At 36.9% G+C, this 25,983-nt stretch overlaps 1 protein-coding gene across 17 annotated transcripts in view; it reads left to right on the forward strand.

Annotated features, from left to right (window-relative positions):
* The window catches only part of PTPN13 (protein tyrosine phosphatase non-receptor type 13), a 225,483-nt gene that overhangs the window by 71,864 nt on the left and 127,636 nt on the right, over nt 1–25,983 (forward strand). For 9 of the 17 annotated variants that reach the window (XM_069594613.1, XM_069594616.1, XM_069594621.1 and 6 more), the window contains exons 3-6: nt 4,143–4,321; nt 14,172–14,237; nt 17,163–17,348; nt 22,476–22,563. In XM_069594613.1, the coding sequence (XP_069450714.1) occupies nt 4,143–4,321; nt 14,172–14,237; nt 17,163–17,348; nt 22,476–22,563 (519 nt within the window). Of the gene's footprint in view, nt 1–4,139; nt 4,322–14,171; nt 14,238–17,162; nt 17,349–22,475; nt 22,564–25,983 lie in introns of all 17 variants that reach the window. The other 8 variants (XM_069594618.1, XM_069594628.1, XM_069594612.1 and 5 more) reach the window with 1 other exon arrangement.

Consider the following 25,983-nt stretch of genomic DNA (forward strand, 5'->3'; position numbering starts at 1 on the left):
TCATTTCTTTGTATGTATTTTTTGACAAGTAAAAATATGACCCACCTTGGTAATTGTGTTTCTCACTGCTCTCTACCATTCCTCTGCTCCAGGTTCTTGCTGTTCCTTGTACAAATTTAATAATTTCCTGACCACATACTTTTGCCTTGGCTGCCTCTTTTTGGAATCTCCCCGTTCAGTTCAGTTCAGTCGCTCAGTCGTGTCTGACTCTTTGCGACCCCATGAATCGCAGCACACCAGGCCTCCCTGTCCATCACCATCTCCCGGAGTTCACTCAGACTCATGTCCATCGAGTCTGTGATGCCATCCAGCCATCCCATCTTCGGTTGTCCCCTTCTACTGCCCCCAATCCCTCCCATCGTACACATTTTAAAGGCACATACAAAAAAAAAATTCTCTCTTCATTGTTACTGAAGTAATTTCCTCTAAATCCTCTTTTATATTCTTTTTTCCCTTTTAGATACCTTACACTTACAGTCTTATTTTTATTTTTTTAATACCTTTTATGTTTCCAGTAATACTATGGACTCTGTCAGCAATGAACGTGAATTTGAGCAAACTCCAGAAGATAGTGGAGGACAGAGGAACCTGGCATGCTGCAGTCTATGGCATCGCAGTGTCGGACACAACTTAGTGACTAAACAACAACTGTGAGCAAATGACTTGAAGTTTCATGAATATTATGTTTAGATATAAAAAGTGAAAGTGAAGTTGCTCAGTCATGTCCGACTGTTTGTGATCCCATGGACTGTAGCCTACCAGGCTCCTCCATCCATGGGATTCTCCAAGCAAGAATACTGGAGTGGGTTGGCATTTCCTTCTCCAGGGGATCTTCCTGACCCAGGGATCGAACCCGAGTCTCCTGCGCTGCAGGCAGACATTTTACCCTCTTAGCCATTTAGATATATATACTACCTAAAATAATGGTATACTTTAGATGTTCAGTAAAAACTAACAAGAATCTATTGTTTAAAGCAAAAATTGAAAGATACATTTCTTGTCAGTGTAGTTTTTTTGACCTTCATTGTGCTGATAAGTGAATAAACAAACCTGTTAATTTCAAAGCTATAAGCAATTGTAGATAAGTTTTACCTGCAGCAGCTTCTGTTGTGTGCCACCCTGTAAAGAAGAGGGTAGAGTCAGTCTGTTGCCTGGGGCAGGGAGGAAGAGTGTGGTGGAGGTTTAGTCTCTAAGTCATGCCAAACTCTTTCAGTCCTATGGACTGTGACCTGCTAGTCTTCTCTCCACATGGAATTTCCCAGGCAGGAACACTGGAGTGGGTTGCCACACCCTCCTCCAGGTGGTCCTCCTGACCCAGGAATCGAACCCACGTCTCTTGCAGTGCAGGCACTCTCCTACATTGTAGGTAGATTCTTTTACCACTGAGCCACCAGAGGTCTGAGTGGATACCAGCACCAAGAATGGCGGGACATGACAGAGCATTTAGGCTTCAGGATGGCACTCCTCCTTCTGTATTAGCTGTGATCCCTAATAATTTATAAATTCAAATGGCAATAAGTATACCAGAAATCAAAATTCTGTCCCCAGATAAGGCTGACAGGAACTAGGCATGAGAGTTGGAATTTCAACTTCCTCTCTTAGGTTCAGGATTGGATGCTGGGCCACTTGATAGAAAGACTATTAAATAAACAATTAAAATGGTGTAGTGGAGCTTAACAGTGATGCACAGAAGAATTGTAAGAGAGAGATTGCGATGCCATACTTGTGTGGATGCCCCAGAAAAGAACAGCAAGCTGGAAGGAAAGCCTGAGAAGGAGCAGTTGGTCATAATGTTGGAGTAGCCCAAGGTGCAATCCTTGTTCTTGATTTCTTTTCGATCTTAAAACTGACTTTTTGTTCATCTCATCCAGTTACAGGGTTTTCAATACCATCTCTTAGGGCAATGACTCCCAAAATATATCTCCAGTTCAGATCTTTCTCCTAGACTTGAGATCCAACTGCCTCCTTGACACCTCCATTTGAATATGTAACAGATATCTTCAACTTAATAGGTCCCAAAGCAAAGTTGAATTCCTACCACTGTCTGCCAGCCCTGCCTCAGCAACCTATGCTATTCCTATAGTCTCCTCACTCTCAGTTGATGACACACCATCCTTCCTGTTACTGAGACCAAAATCTTGGAGTCATTCTGATTCTCCTCTTTCTCACTCCACATCCAGTCTGTCAAGAAATTCTTATTGTAAGTGTCTCTGAAATACACTCACGTTCTAACAGGTTCTCACTACCACTGTGGCTCCAGGCCATCATCATCTTGTACCAGGTATCAGTGCATTGCCTTCAGAATTGTTCTGGTGTTTGTCCCATTTGGGCTTTCCTGGTGGCTTCCCTGGTAAGGAATCAGCTTGCAGTGTGGGAGACCCAGGTTCGATCCCTGGATCAGGAAGATCCCCTGGAGAAGGGAATGGCCTTTAGTTGCTAATTTGAAAGAATTGATCATAGGCTATTTTATTATGTCTGTGACACACATGAAATCTCAATATTATGAATAGCAAGGTTTGGCAAAGAAAATATTGTTCGACCTGGTTTGAGTTCTTCTCTGACTGAATTTTGTGATATTTGTGCATGAGATACCCAAGAAGAAGCTTTAAAAAGAAAATGTGTAAAGTGGCTGAAAAGTAACAGTATACCTAGGCTTAACAGCTATGATGATTCATTGAAACTTATTTTGCCATGAGGATTGTGAGTCTTGTTCTTAGCAACCTGAGGTGTGGTTGAGTTGGAATACGAGGACCACTGATCTGTAACTGGGCTTCAGGGCAGCACAAGGTATACTGACTGAATAAAGATGCATTCAAACACTTTTCTCTTCCTTGGCACAATTATTAAAGACATGTTTCAAATTCATAAGAATGCAGGAGAGGGTGTAGTTGCCTTTTTAACCTTCAAAGGAGAAATGAATTTTAATAGTTTAGTTTTTTATCAACATAAGTCAAATTCTGATGGTTAGAATCTTGACCGCAGGTAGAGGTTTAAAAGTCAAAAAAGATCAATGATTCTTGTCTAATAGAAGTTGATTTTAGGAAAATATGCTTACTGTATATTTGATAAACTATTCCATAAACTTCTGTCAGTTTCTTATGATTTGAGTTAGATAGCAATATAACCCATTAAGATCAAATAATAATGTCACTGTTTGTCAGAGGCCTTTTGTGACTTTCCTGTAGAGATTTCTTAGTCTGTAACTCAGTTTCATTTAGCAGTTACCTTAAAACCTATATTAATTTCCTTTTGAAATGTGAGGTCAGAATAAAATTCCCTCTAATAAGTCTGTTTTTTATTGAGCCTAATGTATATAGTTTTACTTTTAAAGGAGGCCTACTAAAATTAAAATGTAAGGATTTTTTAAAAACTACTCTTAAACTGAACTCTTAGGTGCCAATATAAACAAACATCTAAACAAAACAAAATTAATGACCTCATTGATCCCATGTGGTAGCATAGAAGCTATCTGAAATTCTACTGAGATGATGAACAAATGGAAACTAGACAAATATACATATTGATGCAGAAAAAGAGATTTTCATTTTAGCTGGAAACTTTCACTATTTCTAAATCTGAGGAACTCTCAAGGGAATTAGTTTCTGTCCGTTTTAGGAATCTATACTATAAATCAGGGACTCAACCTGGGATCCATAAATGGGCTCTAAGGAGATCCATGAACACCTTTTGCTTATAGGGTTTTATATTTATGGGCAGTTTCCTTGAAAGGGTTTCTTGATCATAGTTTTCACCAAATCCTCAAAGGAATCCATGATCCCTTCCCCTACCACCAACATGTAAGGACTATTGATTCTTATTCATATCTCTGTATCACTGTGATGGAGTATTGGAACCAAGTTCAATCTTGTGAGTAACAATGAACGTTCTCTAGTTTCTTAGATCTGCCATCTAGTCTAAGTTTGAAAGACTAAGCCAGATCCAGATCCGTGGTTGTTGATAATGCTAACAGTAGTGGATGCATGAAACCTTGTCTCTTTTTATGGCATGTTGATTTAGTTTATGTAACTGCATGTTATCTGTGACTATGCTCGGATATTCATTTAAGTGATCTATAATTGCTTAATTTTAAACACCTATCTTTTTTTTTTTTTTTCCTTTCATTCTGTGCGGTTACAAAGCAGTAAGCATAGCTGACCCTGCTGCTCTTGGCTTCATCATTTCTCCATGGTCTCTGCTGCTACTGCCATCTGGCAGTGTGTCATTTACAGATGAAAATATTTCCAATCAGGATCTTCGTGCATTCACTGCACCAGAGGTTCTTCAGAGTCAGTCACTCACTTCTCTCTCCGATGTTGAAAAGGTAACATTAAGTCTTTTTTTTTCTTTTTGGCTTGATTTTGTTTTGGTGGGTGTAAGAAAAATAGACACTGGGCTACCCTACTTCAACCCCCTGAAAAACACTCATTGAATTCTAAATAATCATGAAATCACTTATATATGGAATCTAAAAAATACAACACACTAGTGAATAAAACAAAAAGGAAACAGACTCACAGATACAGAGAATAAACTAGTGATTACCAGTGGGGAGAGGAAAGTGGGGAAGGATGAGAAAAGGGGAGAGGAATAAGAGGTACAAACTATTAGGTACAGAACAAGCTATAAGGGTATACTATACAACATAGGGAATATAGCCAAATATTTTATAGTAACTACAGATGGAGCATAGCCTTGAAAAACTGTGAATCACTGTATTGTACATCTATAACTTATATCATATGGTGTAGTATTATACTATAAGTGAAAGTCGCTCAGTTGTGTCTGACTCTTTGTGACCCCATGGACTATACAATCCATGGAATTCTCTAGACCAGGATACTGGAATGGGTAGCCTTCTCCAGGGGATCTTCCCAACCGAGGGATCAAACTCAGATCTCCCGTGTTGCAGGCAGATTCTTTACCAGTTGAGCCACCAGGGAAGCCCAAGAATACTGGAGTGGGCAGTCTCTCCCTTCTCCAGGGATCTTCCTGACCCAGGAATTGAACCGGGTTCTCCTGCATTGCAGGCGAGTTCTTTACCAGTTGAGCTACCAGGAAACCCCCTTGCTATTACAGTATGCTTCAGCTAAAAAACAAAATGACCGTGTATTCTAAGAAGTTCATATTTATTTTAAGAATTCAAAATAGTTTTATCAAAATGTATAGGTCTAAGAAAAAAAAACATAAAAAAGATGTGAGCCTTTATTAATTCAAGGTTTAAAATACTTATTAAAAGCCTGCTATGTATAAAACACTGTGCTTGTGAGGAAGATACAAAAATAACTAGAAGATAGATCCTGATCAATGTATATAGAACAATAAGGTAAATACAAATAAATGCTGTATAGAGGGATAGAGTTTAGAAGAGGAACAGTTTTCTGTTTAAAATGGTATGGCAGAGAAGGTTTTGTGTTGGCGTATGAAGAATGACTAGAATTTAGAAGTCCATCCTAAAGAAAATCAGTCCTGAATATTCTTTGGAAGGACTGATGCTGAAGCCGAAACTCCAATACTTTGGCCACCTGATGTGAGGAACTGACTCATTTGAAAAGACCCTGATTCTGGGAAAGATTGAAGGTGGGAGGAGAAGGGAACGACAGAGGATGAGATGGCTGGATGACATCACCAACCCAACGGACATGAGTTTGCGTAAACTCCAGGAGTTGGTGATGGAGAGGGAGGCCTGGAGTGCTGCAGTCCATGGGGTCGCAAAGAGTTGGACATGACTGAGTGACTAAACTGAGAATTTAGAAAATTGAAAACAGGTAGGAATGGGGATTCCACTCAGGGTTGCTGTGCTGTGCCGTGCTGAGAGTCGGAGATTGTGCCCTCTGATGGGGAGTGTTTGGTCAGACGGGTTAGGCTGGAGCATCCCCTACATGGAGGGCTATGGTTAAAGGGAGACAAGAGGTCAGAATGAAGAAGACAGTGAATACTAGAAACTTAAACTTTCTTCTGGGATATATCTTTAGGAGATTGATGTGATTTGTTACCTCCAAGTTTGATGCAAGTGGATAAATGAGATGAAAAACTATGTAGGACTCTAACTAGGGCATTTTAATAATCGAGGGAAAGAACTAAAAATTGTATAAGGCCTTGGGCATATAAAGGTGGGGATAATGGGGTTATAGTGGAAACAAAGCTGAAAGAGTTTCACGGTTGATTTGATGAAACAATGAAGAAGGAAAAGTTTATGATAGGAATATCCAGTCTGAGGATAGCAGTGTCATTGATATTTGAAGATCTAATTTCATTGTCAAGGCTCTGAAAAGAGATTTTGAAATAAATATGTGTATTTTGTGTAGCAAGCTGTGATAATTTTTATTCGTTTTTGGCCATACCACGTGGCTTGTGAGATCATAGTTCCCTGACTAGGGATTGAACCAAGGCCCTTGGCAATGAAGGCACAGTGTCCAAACCACTGGAGCACCAGGGAATTCCCAAGCTGTGATAACATAGATAGGGAACTTTGGAGAATTCAGAATTGGGTATAGATATCATTTCTCATATATCAGTGCATGTAAATGCAAAAACTAACCTAATAATTTCCTAGTAGTAAAATTGTTAAATCAGAGTATGTGCATTTAAAACTTTGACATGTAGTTGACCCTTGAACAACTCTGATTTGAACTGCATGGACCCCCTCATGTGAATATTCTTCCCAATAGTGAATACTCCAGTACTACACGATCCTCAGTTGGTTGAATCTGCAGATGCAGAACCACTGATACAGAAAACCAAGCCTGCCTCTTCCACAGACTTTCTAATGTGAGAAAGATATCTTGATTTGAGCCACTGATTATATATCTGAAATAAGACTGACCAGAATTGGTAGAAAATCCAGTTTTATCTGCCTTTTATATTCCAAGAGCTGCTTAAGAATTTGGATGGTACATGCAAAGCAACCAGTGAATAGAAACCATAGCTATGAAGTGTAGGTAATGCTTAAGGCATTAACCCTAAGAAATTTCCCATTATGTGCAAGGAGGTATTTGCAAAGGCCTTTGTTTAATACACAGTATGTGCAGTGTTGGTAGTTTTATATCATGAAGGTGTTTATCCTGGTAGTGTTTTATTAAACTGGATGGCATATGTGTAGCTCTGTATATTTAAATAGTGTACGTTCATTCTGTATACTCTCTGATTCCTTCAATAATAAGATTTTTAAAGATAGAAGTTAACTGGAATATTGGAGATAGGCATGATGTGTGTGTAAATTATTTAACCCTTGAGATTTCTGAGTCTTAACTGAGCTTCAGGATATCTAAAAAGCAATGAAATGATGTACTAAGTTTTACGTGTCTGAGCACGTTAGGGGCAGCGTGTCCTTCAGACTGGGTTATCAGTCTCTCAGGTGGGTCTGGTGACCTAAGGAAAACTAAGAATCTCTGCAGTAGAGTCACAGGTGTCTAAGTTTTAAAAACTGCTGCTGAATTATAAGTAAGTTTTCTCTAGTTAAGAAAAAATTTTGCACAAGTGTTTATGAATTCTTCCTGCAAGGTATTTAAAATCCACAATTGAAAAACTGCTTAATAGGTGCATGAGTGCTTTTCTGACTTGCTAAGGGCTTTCCCAGTTTGCCCTGCGATGTCAGAATACCCAGACAGTAAACTTCCCATGTATTTAGGTACAACTGTTAGATCCTGAGTTTGGGAAAGTGATTGAAGCCTCCCTATTACTAGGCTAGGTGTTCAGAATCAAGTGTTGGGGATGTGATAGGCGTTGTCCCATTCCTACAAAGTTGCCAACTATATTCTGACATCTTGAGAAAGAGGATGGTAAAGGCATTTCATAGTTTGCTGAGTTAAGGATATACCATTTTTAACTTGTTCTCAACAAATGCTTGCTATTGATAGTATATGAATTTTTTAAAAAATATGATACTTAAAGCCTAGCTTATGAATAATAATGAATACTTAGTAAGATCTTGACCCATGAAAATGTTTCCTTCATTCAATGAAACTTGTTTTGTAAACTGCTTATTCAGTTATATGAAAAAAAGTTTACCTTACCACGAGCTGTATAAATAGACACTTTGCATTTATTTGCCCTAAAATTTTACTTTTCCAGATAGCATGCCCCTTTATTTAAATAACTAGACAAGTTTATATAGGTCACACGAAGCTTTTTGATTCTCTGGTTTTCCCTTCAGTGAGTAATTGTTTACTTCCTGCTTGCTTGGCACATGGTTAATTTGGCAATTCTTTTGAAATCATTTTCTTAGGACTAGTCCATGGGATTTTCCAAGCAATAGTACTGGAGTGGATTGCCATTTCCTTCTCCAAAGCGGATCTTCCTGACCCAGGGATCGAACCCAGGTCTCCCACATTGTAGACAGATGCTTTACCATCTGAGCCACCAGGGAACGTTAGGACTAGAACCTGAATCAAATTCTCGTTTTGTTTTCTCTTCAAGATTATTGGACATGCACCAGGGATTCGAACTATATCCCTGGTGAACTAAAGGGATCTTAGGTTAAGTGTTTATTTTCACTAACTTACAATGTAAGTATCAGTAATTGTGGTTCCTACCAAACAGTAAAGAATCCACCTGCAATGCAGGGACGCAGGAGACCTAGGTTGGATCCCGGGGTTGGGAAAATCCCCTGGAGAAGGGAATAGCTGCCCACTTCAGTATTTTTGCCTGGAGAATTACATGGACAGAGGAGCCTGGCGGGCTACAGTCCATGGGGTTGCAAAGAGTCAGACACAAGTGAGCTACTCACACTTTCACCATATCTATACTTCTTAAAATCAAGAGTCATCTTTAGAAGGATAATATGAGGAAATAGCAGAAACCTCAAATGAACTTGTTTTAAAGACCAAATGCCTTTAACCACACTACATTATTCTACATTTATTCCACATTAATTCTTACTGATCCACCTTTTCTCCCCTCCATTTGTTCCCATTTATCTGTAAATTTGAATGTATAGTTATTACAGGCATTTGAAGAAACTCCAGGGCTGTCTAGTTCTAGAGTCCAACATTTAATGACAGAATTAAATTAAAAATTTAAATGCTAGGGTTGTAGATATATCATCTCGCACCCACTAGACTGACTGACCACTGTTAAGAGAACAAAAACTAGCACGTGTTGGTTGAGGATACAGAGAAGCTGGGACTTTCATTTACGTTTCTGGGACTGTAAATTGTATAGTCATTATGAAAAACAGCATGGCAGCTCCTCGAAAAAGTTAAAGGTAGAACTACTGTGTGATCCAGCATCTCCCTTTGGGTGTATGTCCAAAAGAACTCGAAGCAAGGTGTAACTGGCAGGTATGGCATAGAACAGTGGTTCTCACATTTTATCCTGCATCAGAATTACCAGAAGGACTTCATAAAACACAGACTGCAGGGCTTGCCTCCAGGATTTCTGATTCAGTAGGTCTGGGGCAGGGTCTGAGAACTTGCTTTTCTCCCACGTTCCCAGGGGATGCTGATGCTGCTGGTTGGGGAATAACTCTTTGAGAATGACTGGTATAGAGCTGAAAGCTAAATACGATTGTTAAATGCTTAGAACAGTCCCCAGCAGAGAGTAAGCATCCACTGAGTATTATCAGTTACTATTATGTGGTGTCCTAGGTCCTGGGATAAAATGATAGATAGAACAAAGTCGTTTCATTCACAGAGTTCATATTCCAGCCCATTATAACTGTAAAGACAAAAAGCATATTTCTCTTTCCCATGGATTATATTGGATCTTTCAACTCTGCGTGTGTGTGTGTGTGTTTAAATGTCACATTTTCTTGTATCTTTATCTGACTCCTGCCTTTCCACAAGTCCACTTAATTGCCTAAATCTCTCAAGTCATCTTCCGAAGTCCAGCCATTCTGTCCTCTCCTCTTCAGCCCTATTGCCAGGGCTATGGTAGGGTCCCCATTTCCTTTCTCTTGAACTTTTATCTAATCTTCTAACTTATTTCTGCTTCTTGACTATTTGCCCAACTGCTGTCAGATTAACCCCTCTGATCATGTCTTTTTTTTTTTTCCTTCAAAAACCTTCTGCTTTTTTTAACCCAGTTAAGTACAGATTCCTTTGCAAAACCTAGGAAACCTCTCCAGAGTTTGATTCCAACCATATTTCAACTCCTCTCTTTCATATGCAAAAGTTGTAGTCAGTGATTATTAAAGAGATTCTATGCTTTGTGGCTTCCCTCTTTTGTATAACAGTGCCCTTCCCCATTTCTGCAAACCCACATCCTAAGTACCAACCATTCTTTCAATGACCATCTCTTGAGGACTTAGATATTCAATCCTATATTAGGCCATAGGTTTACAGAGATATTGAATAAAAAATAGCCTTTGCCCTCAAAGGGCAAGTAGTAACGTAAGTATCAGTAATGGAGAGACAGACAAAAAGCAATTAATAATAACAATAATGAAAATACAAGGATAGTACGTCTGTACGAAACATTAAGAGAACATGGAAAGGGGACACATACCCTGTATTCAAGGCTGAGCTTAAACTGGCCCTGCTTCAAATTTCTTCCCTAATCACAAGTAATCTTGTCTTTTTTGGATTTCGCTAAGAGTCGGACATGACTGAGCGACTTCACTTTCACTTTTCACTTTCATGCCTTGGAGAAGGCAATGGCAACCCACTCCAGTGTTCTTGCCTGGAGAATCCCAAGGACCGGGGAGCCTGGTGGGCTGCCATCTGTGGAGTCACACAGAGTCGGACACAACCGAAGTGACTTAGCAGCAGCAGCGGTACAAATTTACCACTTCTTTGTTTGATTCATACATATATATTCTCTCTCTCTCTCTCTACATATATATATATATGTGATATATATATATGATATGTGTGTGTGTGTATATATATATATATATATATCATATTTGGATACTTATTAAGCAGGAGTCTCCAGAGAAACCAGATCAGTAGGGTGTGTGTGTGTAAAGAGAGACTTATTAGCTCATGTGATCATGGATACTGACAAGTCCCAAGATCTGTAAGATGAGCTGGCAAGCTGGGGACCAGGAGAGCAACACTGCAGTTCTGGTCTGAGAACCAGGAGAACCAAGGGTGTAGTTCCACTCTGCAGGCCAGAAGGCTCAGGGCCCAGGAAGAGTTGATATTTTGGATCGTGTCCAAAGGCAATAAAAAGCTGATGTCCTAGTTTGAAGGCAGTCAGGCAGAAAGAATTCTTTCTTACCTGGGGGTGAGTAAACCATTTTGTTCTATACAGGCCTTCCAATGATTGGATGAGGACAACCCGTATTGGGGAGAGCAATCTGTCTTGCCCACTTTACCTATTTAAATGGCGCTTTCATCCAAAATGCTCTCCCAGAAATACCCAGAATAGGGTTTGATCAAATATCTAGGCATCCAGTCAAATTGACACATAAAATTAACCATTATAGTGTGTGTGTGTGTGTATATATATATATATATATATATGTATATATATATATGATCAGCAAATGTATTAAGTTTATAATCTATTTTTTAAATGTTATTAATCTTATATAGTCTTATATGTTATTAAAGTAATTCAATTCACATACTGACAAGTAAATATAATAAAGGACCTTAAAGTACTACCAGTATCTCAAAGAACCACAAATCAGAGTTAATATATTAAGAGACATATATTTGAGTATGCAGTTCATCATTTTTGCTAAAGGTATGAAAAATGTTTTTCACGTATGAGGCTCTTTGAAAAGGTGTTCCCATATGAGGTTCCTTGAATTCTAAACAGAAATGTGATACAAATAGTCTGCAACATGTTGCCTTGAACTTCATGCACATTTAATTGAATTCACCAGGCATGTATTGAATATCTACTATGTACAAGTTGTGTCAGTTGCTAAGAGGGATATTAAGATGTATAAAAAACGAGGCTCCCTCAAGGAGGACAAACAAGCAAGCATCCTAACTATGTTGCAGGTAGTATTAGTTAACTGTTTCATTAGAGATATAAATGAAATGAAGACTGTATTATATAAGAGAGAATGCTTTATACTGTTGGAGAAGATTTATATAACATTTGTAATAGATAACAGCATCTTTGGGCTATCAATAATGGGTAGAACTTTTATTGACAGATGAAGAAAGAAATTCTTGGTAGGAGGAACTTTCAAAAAAAGCTGGGAAAGAGAAAGATTGGTTTGCCAGCAGAGAATTATCTTTTAGTTTTGAAGTGTCTAGGTGTGATAGAGAAAGGAGGGAGAAGAGAAGGAAGACTGAAAAATCTGTTTGGAAAATGGAGATGGAGGCAAGTCAGAGTGAGCCTTGTGTATCATAAAGAATTCGGAATTTTGAACATTAGGAGCCATGAAAATATTTAAAAAGAGGAACGAACTTTTTCTAATCTGTAATTTAAATGCTGTGAGATTCTAAGGATATCCAGTTTTATATGGATTTATCTCGTGTATATCTAAAGAGGTTTGAGACAGTTTGTATAATTAAAAATAGAGAGGAGAAAATGACAGCAAAATGGGAAAAAAGGAAAGACACTGAAGATGATATTGCAGTAAGATGGCTGCAAACAAAATGTTTGTGGTAAGATTATTCAGTACTGAGAGAGCCTGCTGAAAGTTTAGCTTTGAATCTCTTAACAGGAGAGCTGGAAAATGATTACTTAGAAGGATTAACTGTCCATTCTTTAGGTTGATAATCTTGCTTCCTGTTTCACCAGGGGAAAAAAAGTAGAAGTAATCAGGAGACTTCTCCCAAGATCCCATGACCAGATTACCCACATAAATTTTCGTATTCTTTGCTTCCCTGCTTCCTAAGAACTGTCTGTGCTCCTCTGGAAGCCAACTCCTTCATCTGTGCATTAGCCTCCACTTCCTCCTGCTTACTCATCAGTGCTCTCCCAGCTGTCTCCTCTCTCCTGCAATTCCAGTTTTCCCTGTTCTATCCACATATCAGCATAAAAATACGTTGTCATTTTTCCAATCTTTAAGAAGCAACAGACAATGAAAAAGGAACCTTTTCTGATCCAGCTTTTTTTTCCATGTGCTACTACCCCATCCATTCTTGGTAAGAAAAGTGCTAATCAAACTGTAACGAGATTTTTTTTCTCTTTTCAGTTCAGCAAACAGCTTCATAACACATTCTATGGATAAGGCTTGTGGAAAGGAAGTCTCATATGTTGCTGTAGAAATGCAAAAGGATAAAACGTTGTGGGGGGAAATCAGACAAAAATGTATCAAAACTACAGATGATTTGCTCTTTTATTCATGATGTAAGAGAGTCAATTTAAGAGGAATATTTGCATGTACAAAATGACATATCCAAAATTGTTTGCTAAAACTTTATTTATGATAGCAAAAGTTTAGGAAATTTCTAATTGCTGATTAGTGATAGATCAGTTAAGTAAACAATACAGTGACCACAAAATATAGTTCTATGCAGCAGTGAAAAGAGTTAAGAGATTCAAAGCTAAAGAGACTCAATGCCATCTCTAAACATTCATAACCTGTCTTGTTAAATTAAAACTGCAAGATGTCGAGTAATTTTTTTAAAATTTCTGACCTTTTGTAAAAGAAATGGAAAGTCAGACTGTTTATTCATATTCTCTTGAGTTTGCATAAAGAAACTTTAAATAAGAAATGGAGGAGAATGGATACATGTAAGGTATGGCTGAGTTCCTTAGCTGTTCACATGAAACCATCACAGCATGTTAATTGGTTAACCTCAATACAAAATAAAAAGTTTAGAGTTAAAAAAAAAAAGGACTGATAAAAATGATTACTCATAGCAGACAGACTGAGGAGTTGGAAAATGAAATCTGTTCTGATCATTTCCAGTCTTTTCTGTTTTAAGCTCTCACATACATTTTTAATTTAAATTTATTTATTTTTAATTGGAGGATAATTGCTTTACAATACTGTGTTGGTTTCTGCCATACATTAGCATGAATCAGCCATAGGTCCCCTTTCTCTTGAACCTCCCTCCCACCTCCTACCCCATCCCACCCCTAGAGGTTGTCACAGAGCACCAGATTTGAGCTCCCTGCGTCATACAGCAAATTCCCACTAACTCTCTGTTTTACATATGGTAATGTAAGCTCTCACATTCTTTTATGCAAAATATGAAATGATGGTTTTCTCAAATCATGTGTTACATATTCTTGGGAGCAAAAAGTGATGAATATATAGTACTTGCTAGATTAACTTTTTACCATAAAATGATTTTTTTTTTAAATTCTATTCCTAGATCCATATTTATTCTCTCGGAATGACATTGTATTGGGGAGCTGATCATGAAGTACCTCAGAGCCAAGTGAGTCAAGCCATCACATTTGTACAATATTATACTTTTTAAGAAGCTCTTCTGTATATTTCTACAGTGTGTTGTCAGGCACACCAGCATTTCTATACTGGTTGTTCAAGTTAATAATGTCTTCTCTCAGAATGAAATAATAAAGTACTAAAGAAATTATTTTTCTGAGAATGTTCTTAGAAATACAGACATCGTTAGAGGATGGTATGGCAACCCACTTCAGTTTTCTTGCCTGGAGAATCCGCATGGACAGTGGAGCCTGGCGGGCTACAGTCCATGGGGTTGGACACAACTGAGTGACTAAGCACAAATACACAGCTGTGTTTCAACAACTCAGTGAAATATAGTAGCCTTTTCAAAATTAGAGCAAGAGAAATAGGAGTCCCCTTCATTTCTTCTAATTTAATGACTGATAGAAGGGAATTGTCAATGTCTTTGATGATTCATACTTGAATAGAAAGTGATAGCCTTTTCTGATACAAAAACCATAGGAATAGTAGTAGCTCTAACTACATATCAGAACTTCAACATCATACCTCACAACCCCTGCAGCAGCAGACACAGATAGTAAAGTCATACTTTCTGGGGTGTTAGGCACTGATGACCATTGGGCTGCTTCTGGTCTTTATTTTCTAAGATAACTGATTTCCTGAAGACACAATACATAGTAGTAAATGTAATTGAAATTTTTTAAATAGCTATATTTCATCAAAGATATGGGCATATAGAATTGTTTTATTTTAGGCATTTAGAACTCAAAACAAAAATAACTAGGTGTGTCTTGTTATAATCAAATTAAGAAGCAGTAAGTATTTTAGGCTTTTATTCTAAAATTCAGACCTCTTAAGGTCCATGAAAGATGAATGCTAGTCTTCAACTTCTTTTGGTTTTCATTTTACATCATGAAAAATACTGTGTATTTACTTTCTCTCATTTCAATTCTATAAATATAAATAAGAAAGCTAAATTATTACTGGAAATAATAGTGTCATATTTTATGCAACCTAACTTACATGTAAAATGTGATCATATCCTATAATTTAACACTTTCTGTCTCTGGTAACTGAAAATAAAGTCAGTATTTATCATGTGTAAATTGGAAGGGAAGTATATATAAACTTTTACCTCTATTTTACTATCAGATATAATTAATTGTTTTGGAGAAATATTTAATGTTAATTCAAAAGTATTTATTAAGCACATACTTTATGACAGACACTATCCCAGACACCAGGAAAATAATGTCCCATGCCTGTGGAGTCCTGTCATGGGTATGAACAACCAAATAACCAGTTACAATGCAATGTGATAAATGCTGTGTTAAGGGGAATGAAATTGTCTGCAGTGCAGGAGACCCAAGTTCCATCCCTGATTTGGGGCGATCCCCTGGAGAAGAGAATGGCTACCCACTCCAGTATTCTTGTCTGGAGAATCCCATGGACAGAGGAGCCTGGCGGGCTACAGTTCATGGGGTCACAAAAAGTCGGACACGACTGAGCAACTGACACGCACACGTGGAAAACCAGATGTGAAGCCTCTAACTAGACTTGGAGGGCTAGGATAGGTTTATTAAAGGAAGTTGTTGCTAAGCTGAGCTCTAAAGGGTGATGTATAATATCCATAATGGATGAGAAGTAGAAAGAAAGGGTTACAGGGAAAGCATATGTTAAAACCAAAGCAGATGTACTATTTCAGACTCCAGTCAGCAATGCTCTTCTCACCACTACTTCGTATTATCAGTGTTTTTATTTTTAACCATGCTACTGAGTGTGCAGTGACTTATCTTTATGGTTTTATGTTGCATTTCTTGGTATGGTCTTTGGACATTTAGATATAATAGTCTATAAATTATGTCAAGTAATTTTTAAAAATTTTCACATTCCGGCTTCTGTTTCACCAGCAAAATGAGAACTTATATTAAAATGACCTTGAGTCATTGCAATATTTGAAATCTCTTCTAGGTTATCATGAGAGTATAAAATTATATTTATTATTACTTTTTATGAAATATTAGGAAATTGTTTATTCCTCCCCAAATAGTGTGTGCATATGTGTTTGTGGGTTTTCCCATGGGGCTCAGTGATAAAGAATCTGCCTGCTGAGTTAGGAGAGGCTAGTTCGGTCCCTGGGTCGGAAAGATCCCCTGGAGGAGGAAACGGCAACCACTCCAATATTCTTGCCTGGAAAATCCCGTGGACAGAGGAGCCTAGTAGGCCGCAGTCCAAAGGATCACAGAGTCAGACATGACTGAGCCACTGAGCACACACGTGTTTGTATGTGGATGTGTGTGTGTGTGAAGTGAAACATGTATGAAGTGAAATGTTTATATATATGTATAAGCGAAGTGAAAGTGAAGTTGCCCAGTTGTGTCTGACTCTTCGCGACCCCATGGACTGTAGTCTACCAGGCTCCTCCATCCGTGGAATTTTCCAGGAAAGAGTACTGGAGTGGGTTGCCATTTCCTTCTCCAGAGGATTGTCCCAATCCAGGGATCAAACTTGGGTCTCCCACATTGTAGGCAGACACTTTACCATCTGAGCCACCAGGGAAGCCCATATATATGTACATAAGCAGTTTGTATATGTGTATACATGTATATGCATATATATAAACTGCTTACCAAAACTCTTGGTTAATCAAAACATTCCATTTCTTAAGCATACAAAAAACCCCAGGTTTTTTTTTTTAGAATAACTCCTATTCTTAGGAGATATATGTTAACCATCCTCCACTAATACAATTTTTATGTTATAAAAAAGGTAAAATGCAGTCAAACATTTATGCTACTACGTAAGGAATTCACTTCCTCCAAGTATTTGAAGTATATTAATTTGGTACGGTTCCTGTGACTCTAGAAATGGTTTGTCTCCATTCGTTCGATTTACCCTCACTGACCAACATGACCTTTTCTTTCTTTGTCTTCAGCCTATCAAGCTTGGAGACCATCTCAACAGTATACTACTTGGAATGTGCGAGGATGTGATTTATGCACGGGTTTCTGTTCGGACTGTCCTGGATGCTTGCAGTGCCCACATTAGGAATAGCAATTGTGCACCTTCATTTTCCTACGTGAAGCAGTTGGTAAAACTGGTTCTGGGAAATCTTTCTGGGGTAAGCCACAGTTCCAACTGGTACATATAGTCATACTTTAGTAGCATTTCACAAGATTTTCTTTAAATATGGATAGTGTTTCTCCATGAAGACTAGGAACAGAAGACTGAATTTCTTTCAAACGTTAGTTGTTTATTTGAAACAGTACTTAAAATAGAAGCCCACGGCAATAATTTAGTCTTCTAGATTTTATGAGAATTTGTCCTTTTTAATTTTTTTAAATAAAAAAATTTTTTTAATTGGAGGATAATTGCTTTACAATGTTGTATTGATTTCTGTAGTACAACAGCACAAATCAGTCATAACTATATATGTATTTATATAGTTATAGGGAGGGAATATATATGTATTCCCTCTCTCTTGAGCCTCCCTCGCACACACACCACTAACCTAGCCCACCCCTCTAATTCATCACAGAGCACTAGGCTGGGTTCCCTGTGTTATGTAACTATAATACTAGCTATCTGTTTTATAGATGGTGCTGTAGATCATGCCAGTGCTCTTTCTCAATTGATCCCACCCTGTCCTTCCCCTGTGGTGTCCGTAAATCCGTTCTCTATGTCTGTGCCTTTATTCCTGTCCCGCAAATAGTTTCATCAGTACCATTTTTCTAGATTCTGTATATGTATGTTAATATACAGTATTTGTTTTTCTCTTTCTGTCTTTCTCCACTCTCTATTACACGCTATAGGTTCATCCACCCTAGTTCAACTGATTCACGTTTGTTCCTTTTTATGGCTGAGTAATATCCCATTGTATAATGTGCCGTAACTTCTTTAAGCATTCACCTGTTGATGGACATCTAATTTGCTTCCATGTTCTGGTTATTGTGAATAGTACTGCAGTGAACACTAGGGTACATGTGTCTTTTTGAACAGTCTTTTTTTAGAACTTTATTCTAGCAAGTAGTGTAGAATCACAGCATGTTATGTCTTCTTGCCTCTTTTCTTTCTGTTTTTCCTATGGAGCTTTCAGTAAGTGAGTCTGTCTATTGTGAAAGCCATATGGACATGCAGCATGGGTTTTAGAGTCATTGACATGCATTTTCAATTGCTTTAGACCTCTTTCTTGCCCACTTAGTCTGGACCTCTTAAGTATTTCTACACCTTCCCCACCTTATTTGGACATTGGCTTCTGGTGTGTGAGGGGGAAACAGGCTTGCATTCCTACCAGATTAGTCCAAAACTGGGACTACCTTTATTTTCTCGCTTCTCTTAGATATGAAGAATCCCAAGACTAACAGTCTGTATATCTAATAATCCCTCCACTGTATTTTCTTAAGCTGTATTCTATCCTATTTGCCATAGATTGGCCATCCTTTGTTGTTGTTTTTTAAGGAAAGTCTTTTCTGTCTCTTTTTAAAATAATTTTTGCTTATTTATATATTTATTTTTGGCTGTGATGGCTCTTTGTTGCTGTGAAGGCTTTTCTCTGGTTGTGGCAAGCAGCAGCTACTCTCTAATTGTGGCGCACGGGCTTCTCATTGCGACGGCTTTCCTTGCTGCTGAGCGCGGGCTCTAGGACACGTCGGTTTCAGTAGCTGTGGCTCAGGGGCTCAGTTGTTGCAGCTCCCGGGCTCTCGAGTGCTGGCTCAGTAGCTGTGGCTCAGGGATTTAGTTGTTCCACGGCATGTGGATCAGGGATCAAACCCATGTCCCCTGCATTGTCAGATGGCTTCTTGACCACTGGGCCATCAGGGAAGCCTTCTTTTGGTTTTTGGTGTTTGGTCTAGATTTGGCCTTCATCTGCTCTTGCCCCTTACGTTATGGTTCCCTGAGTTCCTCTCTTTTATGTGACTTTGGATAGACTCGTCACTGTCATGCAGTGTTCTTGCTGGCTTCCTCTTAATTTCTCATCCCTAGGGGTTTAGTTCTGCTAACCTTAACTAAGATGTTGTATGGCTGGCGAGGATATATCCAAATTCCACATGCTTTGCCAGTTGATAGGTTCATAAAGTCTTCTAGGCAAATGGTTTATAAAGTAGACTCCAAGGATCCTTTGAGATACTGTAGTGAGAGGAATTGAGGTAGTAGAGGCTAAGTGAAGAGGGTTCTTGGCTGTGTATTTCCCCTTCTTGACTAGGGCTGATTTATTTGTTTGTATTTCTTGTGTGACTTTTTTTTTTTTTGAAACATAAAGATACTAAAAACTTAGGAAAGCCCAGAGGTCCCCAGCCTTTTTGGCACCAGATTTTGTGGAAGACAGGTTTTTCCAGACTCAGGCAGTGGGGAGAGTGACGGTTTGGGGATGATTCAAGTGCACTGCATCTATTGTGCACTTTATTTCTATTATTATTGGATCAGCTCCACCTCAGATCATCAGGCATTAGATCCTAGAGGTTGGGGACCACCACTCCATTCAGACCAAACTATCCTTCATATTTTGAAGTACATTTTTGTTTAGAAAAATTTCTCTATGTTCAAATAGAGTTGAGGGAAAACTCTTTAAGGAACGTTAAATGTATATTCACTGTAGAACTTCTCAGAGCCTTTAATATATTAGGTTGTATTGCTAACCCTCAGGAGGGAAAGGCACATAGGTGAAACATTTCCCAAACTTATTTGAGCCTTCTTTCACAGATCTTCTCATAATACTGATGTTCTTGTGAAAACTCCCTCTGAGGAATGATCTGTACTAACTCCTTCACTTTATAATTTACCCAGTTCATTTTTGCTTTTTTTTTTTTTTAAAGCATTTTGAAGATTTTTTTTTTTTTCTTTTTTTTTTTTGGCTGTGCTGGGTCTTCGTTGCTATGCAGGCTTTTTTCTAGTTGGGGCCAGTAGGGGGCCACTCTTTGTTGCGCTGAGTGGGCTTCTCATTGGGGTGACTTCCTTTGTTCAGGAGCATAGGCTCTAGGCATGAAGGCTCAGTGGTTGTGACACGTGGACTTAGTTGCCCTGCAGCATGTGGGATCTGCCCGGACCAGGAACGGAACCCATGTCTCCTGTATTGATAGGCAGATTCCTATCCATTGGACCCCCAGGGGCATCCTATGTATTTCTTAAAGAAATTGAGACTCAAAAAGCTTATGTGACTTCCGTTTCCTATGAATCAGTCAGGAACTTAAGAGCTATCAGAGTTTGAGGGGAAAGGATACAAGTAATGACTGAGTTGAAAAAGAGCACTTTAAACTAGATTCCAGAGACTGGATAAAAAGAAAGGGTAATCCAGGCAGAGGGAAGTAAACTTGGATCAGTGCCCTGAGATGGGAAAGAGCAGAACATTCAAGGAACAGCGATAAGTCTGACACAGGATGTGCTGTGGGACTTTTGAGTGGGAGAGAAGCATAGAAAGGTCAGTTGGAATCAGCAGGGAGAAAGCTCACCTTTCCAGAGGCAGATTTCAAAATAGAAATAATAACACTCCCCCATCCATTGTTCTTGAGAGTCTCCTGGATATCACTGGATAGATAACTCTCATAGCTACCATTTTTAAATGTTGAGTTTGTTTTGTGCTGAATGACTTATGTGGTTTTTTTTTTCACATTTATTCACCAAAACAGCCCCGGGTTACAAGAGAGAATTTCATCTTCCTTTTAGAGAGAATGAAACTGAGGCTCAAATAGATGAGATAACTTGCCGTGCCACATACGTGGTAAATGACAGAGACACAATCGGAATCTGGATCTCTCTGACCCTGAAGCCCATGCTGTTAGCCAGCACGCCCCTCTGAGACTATCATTCTCCCCAGTAGCTGATAGAAAGATTTAGTCCTTCATCCAGTATGAAATTCACTACAAGTGTCCATAATCCTAATTCACTTAAAATTAATTAGCCTAGAGTAAAAGTCAGTAGGCCAGCTTACTTGTCAGCGTTCTTCCACTGATTTAATCTTATAACATGTTTGAATGCAGTTTCACTTACCTGTGAAATAGTAGTAACAGTGCATACCATCCACCCATATTAGTGAATAGTTGTAAAGATAATTATTTCAATATTGATGAGCTGCTTCAAGGTCCTTAGAAATTTGCTATTTCTCCCTTTATTGTAATGTGAAGTTAATATATACCACATGAGGTTTTTTTGATAGTTAAATAACATTAAGTATGTAAAGCACTTAAGGTGGTACCTGCCTTATAGTAATTGCTCAGTAAATGTCAACTGTTATTAATAGTAGTGTTCATGCAGGAATACCCAAAGATGATACAGGATATTGTCTCTTATGTTACTGATAATACAGTACAATATGAACTAATATATAATTGAAACAATACCATCATTTCAGAAATATTTCCATTTAAGTCTTCTTATAGGTAGGAAGCATAATGCCTTCAATATACTACCTTAAATGGATTTTTAATTCATATTTAAACAAGTTCCACTCATGGAGAAATATTAAAATGTATTGTATGTGTGTAAACAGATAAGTTTGTATGCTCTTGGTGCCAGAGTTAAGTAATTTTTCTTTACCATTCTCTCTTCTTACATTTATTTCTTGAAGTTTCTATTCTAATTGATCATCTGAATAAATTCATTAGTAGTCTTAACATTTCACCCTTTATAATGTGGAATTTGATCTAATTTGACATGTTTTATTTTAAACAGGTACCCTTAGTTGAAGTTACTAAAGTTTAAGACTACTTAAACATTTAGTTCTAAAAGAGTCTCAAAAGAGCATTGATTTAAATTGTTATCCCTCAATATATCCATTTAGTTTAAAGCGTATTTCAAATGTAACTTCTGGCAGGGAAAATCTAGAAAATTATTTTCAAAAATAATTTAAATCAGCACCCTCAATGCATAGTTACAATCAGGAGAAAGGTTTATTATACCAGAATTAATGTGGTTTTAAAATTTTAATCACACTTGAGAGATGAAAGTAGTTTGGGGAAAAAAGAATACTTCAAGCTTATTGCTTTGAAATGGAACTCCTTTTAACTAACTTTGTTCACTAGTTAGCAGCTTAGGCTTTGATAGATGTTTCTTGGCTTGTATTCCCTGAAGATGAATTGGCCAGAACTAAGCTACATAAATCTTATCCAAGGAATATATATTAACAGTATCATATGTGGAGTGTTTTTACTCAAATATTACGGCTTCCAAAAACTATCTAGTTGATGTCATTCTGTAGACATGAACAAAAGGGAGATTCTTTAGTCAAACTTGACTTTTGATTACCTGTGTACAGACGGATCAGCTTTCCCGTAGCAGTGAGCAAAAGCCTGATCGAAGCCAGGCTATCCGAGACCGATTGAGAGGAAAAGGATTACCAACAGGTAAGAGTGTGTTAACAGAAAATTTTTAGACCTTAAATTTGTTACTATTTCCTTTACAAAATCTTAGTTAACCTAGCTTGGAAATCTGGTAATTATGATCATAATCCTAAGTGTGCAAAGTGGAGGCACTGAACAGGTAGGAACACTGGATGTATTAATATATAAATCCTTGATCATTTTGCAGAAAATGTTAATACAGTCAGGACACCCACAGTATATCATTTCTTTCCCGATATTGTTGTTATAGCAATAATATCTTTATTTACTTTATCATGATATTTTATATTAAAAATACATTTTAAAGGATGATAAAACACAAATTTATGAACATAAATGTTACTAAAGCACAAGTTTCAGAAAACAACATTATTCTTGTTACATACTATTTTCTATTTCTTTTTTTAAATGCTAATCTCAACCCACTAAATTGATTTCATGACCAATGAATTTCATGACTTGCAGTTACCAAATACTGTCTTAGGTTATACAATGCTTAGTAAGTAAAAACTGATGAAGAGTGGTTTTGCTATTTGCCAATAGCATTAGATAATTATAGGGTCTACATAGTTATTAAATTTATTTTTTTAAGGAAATGAATATAAAATCAGATTCAAAACACATGAAGTAAAAGTAGAAAAAGTAAATTTTTTACATGAAAGTTTATTTTTCAGTGTTAAGTTTCAAGCGTGGTTTATTTATAAAATGAAATTTTGTTTTTGCTGATTATCTTTGTTCTCTTTACTTCTCATCAAGCAATATTGATAATCATGGTCATTTAAACATTAGCAAAAATGTTTTGTGAGTGAAATATTTTGTCTTAAGTCTAGGAGCTGGGGTAAAGTAAATATAAATATTGCTTAAATATATTCTAATATAACATACTAATTGATATAGTCATATTAAAAATTAAGATGTTTATTTAATTAGACTGTCAAAACTCAGCTATCTTAATTAAAACCTATGAGAAACTCTCATTGTGAAAACCAAAAACAAACATTTGATTACCTGGACTAAGCGTTTTGCAGAATTCAGAGCTCTCATGTCCAAGAGGGACAGATGTGCCCTAAGCAAGTGTACTGGTTACTTTAAGTCAAGAAAAGCAATAAGATTGTTTCTCATGGGAGTTGGTGATGGACAGGGAGGCCTGGCATGCTGCAGTCCACAGGGTCTCAAAGAGTCAGACACGACTGAGCAACTGAACTGAATGGAGGGATTCTGTCATAGTGCTGTCAGTTACGTGTCTGTTTTGGTGCTTTCATTTTACTTATTGTGAATAGGGATTTTTTTTCTGAAAAGGCACCAAGATTTCATATCATCAATATAATTAATTTACTTCGAGTTGCATAAAGTTCTGTTTCTAATACATACATTGTTAGTTTATGCACGGGTCAGAAAAGAAGGCAGACTTTAAATTTAAAAAAATATTTTTAACCCTTTTTCTGTTTTCGTACTATACTTACATCCTCAAATATATATATATATAATATATATATATAGAATATATTTATATAAATAAATAAAAATAAATATTCCTCAAATATATATGTGTGTGTGTGTGTCTATATAGACGCACCTTCCTCTCATAGGTAACAGTCTGTTTTCTTTTGTCTTAAAGGACACTAGGATTTGAGATATAGTGTGAACCTTGGTGCTAAAAATAGGAACACTTTGTTAGTCCATCCAATTTTCAATCAGTCCCCTGTTTTGGAAATAAATGAATCCTTTTTGAAGGGACATGATGAATACTTTGATAAATGAACATTAGATTTAAAAGAAATGATTTTTTTATTTATTATCTTTCTATTTCTTACTCCTTCCTTCTCTCTTCTCTTACCTCCCTTTCTCCCCTGCTCCTTACTTCCTTATTTCTCTTTTATGTACTTTCTCTTTTTGTAGTTCTCTATCATCTCCTGCTTCAAATTGGCCATGTTATAAAATTGAAGTTTGTATGCTTGGTTGTTACTTGTTGATTTCGTAATTTTAATGCTATATTATTGATGATTAATTTTAAAGATAGTTTTTTTTTTAAACTAAAACAAGCTTAGTTTCTTTAAGAATAAACAATCTTCCTATAAATATGAAACCCCTCATTCTAATTCTATGCATCATAAATTTATTGAGTCTAAAGAAAACTATCACTCTGTCATATTTAGTTTATCAAATTTAGAAAACTAACAAATGTTAACATAATTTAGTTTATATTACTTTCAATGATTCAGTTTTATTTTTTCAGACATGAAGTATTACAAATATTTTAGAAGTAGCAATAGACTGAATCTATACCAACTCTACAATATACTTTTTTTTTTCTGGTTAGCTATTTTTAAAATTTTTATTTCATATTGGAGTATAGTTAATTTGCAATACGTTAGTTTCAGATGTACAGCAAAGTGATTCAAAGGTATACATACACATGTATCCATTCTTTTTCAAATTATTTGCCCATTTAGGTTATTCCCGTTAGGGTGGATTAGAGAGTGTTGAGTAGAGTTCCCTGTGTACAGTAGGTCTTTGCTGGCTATTTGTTTTATTTATAACATATTTGGTTAGCCAAAATGTTCATTCAGGTTTTCCCACATTACAGAAAAAACCTGACCAAACTTTTTGGCCAACCCAATACTTTAAATAAACAGTTATTTAACTTATCTTAGATAACTCACTCAGTTGTGTCTGACTCTTTGTGACCCCATGGACTGTATAGTTCATGGATTTCTCCAGGCCAGAATACTGGAGTGGGTAGTCTTTCCCTTCTCCAGAGGATCTTCCCAACCCAGGGATTGAACCCAGCTCTCCCACATTGCAGGCGGATTCTTTACCAGCTGAGCCACACTGTTTATGAAAGCCATATACAAAATTAAGTTTTCTAGACATGTATATACTAGAGATGAGGAAAATCTACCAAATTAAGCACATTACTTTTTGTAGATGTTAAATAAATATTTGTTGATTGAATGAGTATGAGAAAGATATAATAACATGTCTATAATATAATTTTAATGGTTCCAAAAATAAATATATGAGACTCAATTATTTTTTTAGATAACTTATTTTAAACATTAAGTTGCATTCAAAATAAAAAGTAAACTATAGTTCACTATTTTGGCTATAACAACAAATAGAAGTTTTAAACCAAATTATTAATGCCTTTTATTTATGATTTTGTTTTTATAATATTGAAACAATATTATTGTCTAATAGTGCTTTAGAATCATTATGACTAATAGACTGTTGAATACAGATAATCTAGAATTGACTGTAATAACTTAAGAAAATTTACAGAGAAATCTTTAAATAGCCTATCCATTGATTTTAATTCTCTAATAATCCTGTCTCCTTATTGGAGAATAAAATGTCCCCAATATCGAAACTCAAGAGAATTTTTGTAAGGAATTAGTTTGTCACACAGAACAAACCTGAATG

The sequence above is a fragment of the Ovis canadensis genome, chromosome 6, assembly GCF_042477335.2.
Source record: "Ovis canadensis isolate MfBH-ARS-UI-01 breed Bighorn chromosome 6, ARS-UI_OviCan_v2, whole genome shotgun sequence".
NCBI lineage: Eukaryota > Metazoa > Chordata > Mammalia > Artiodactyla > Bovidae > Ovis > Ovis canadensis.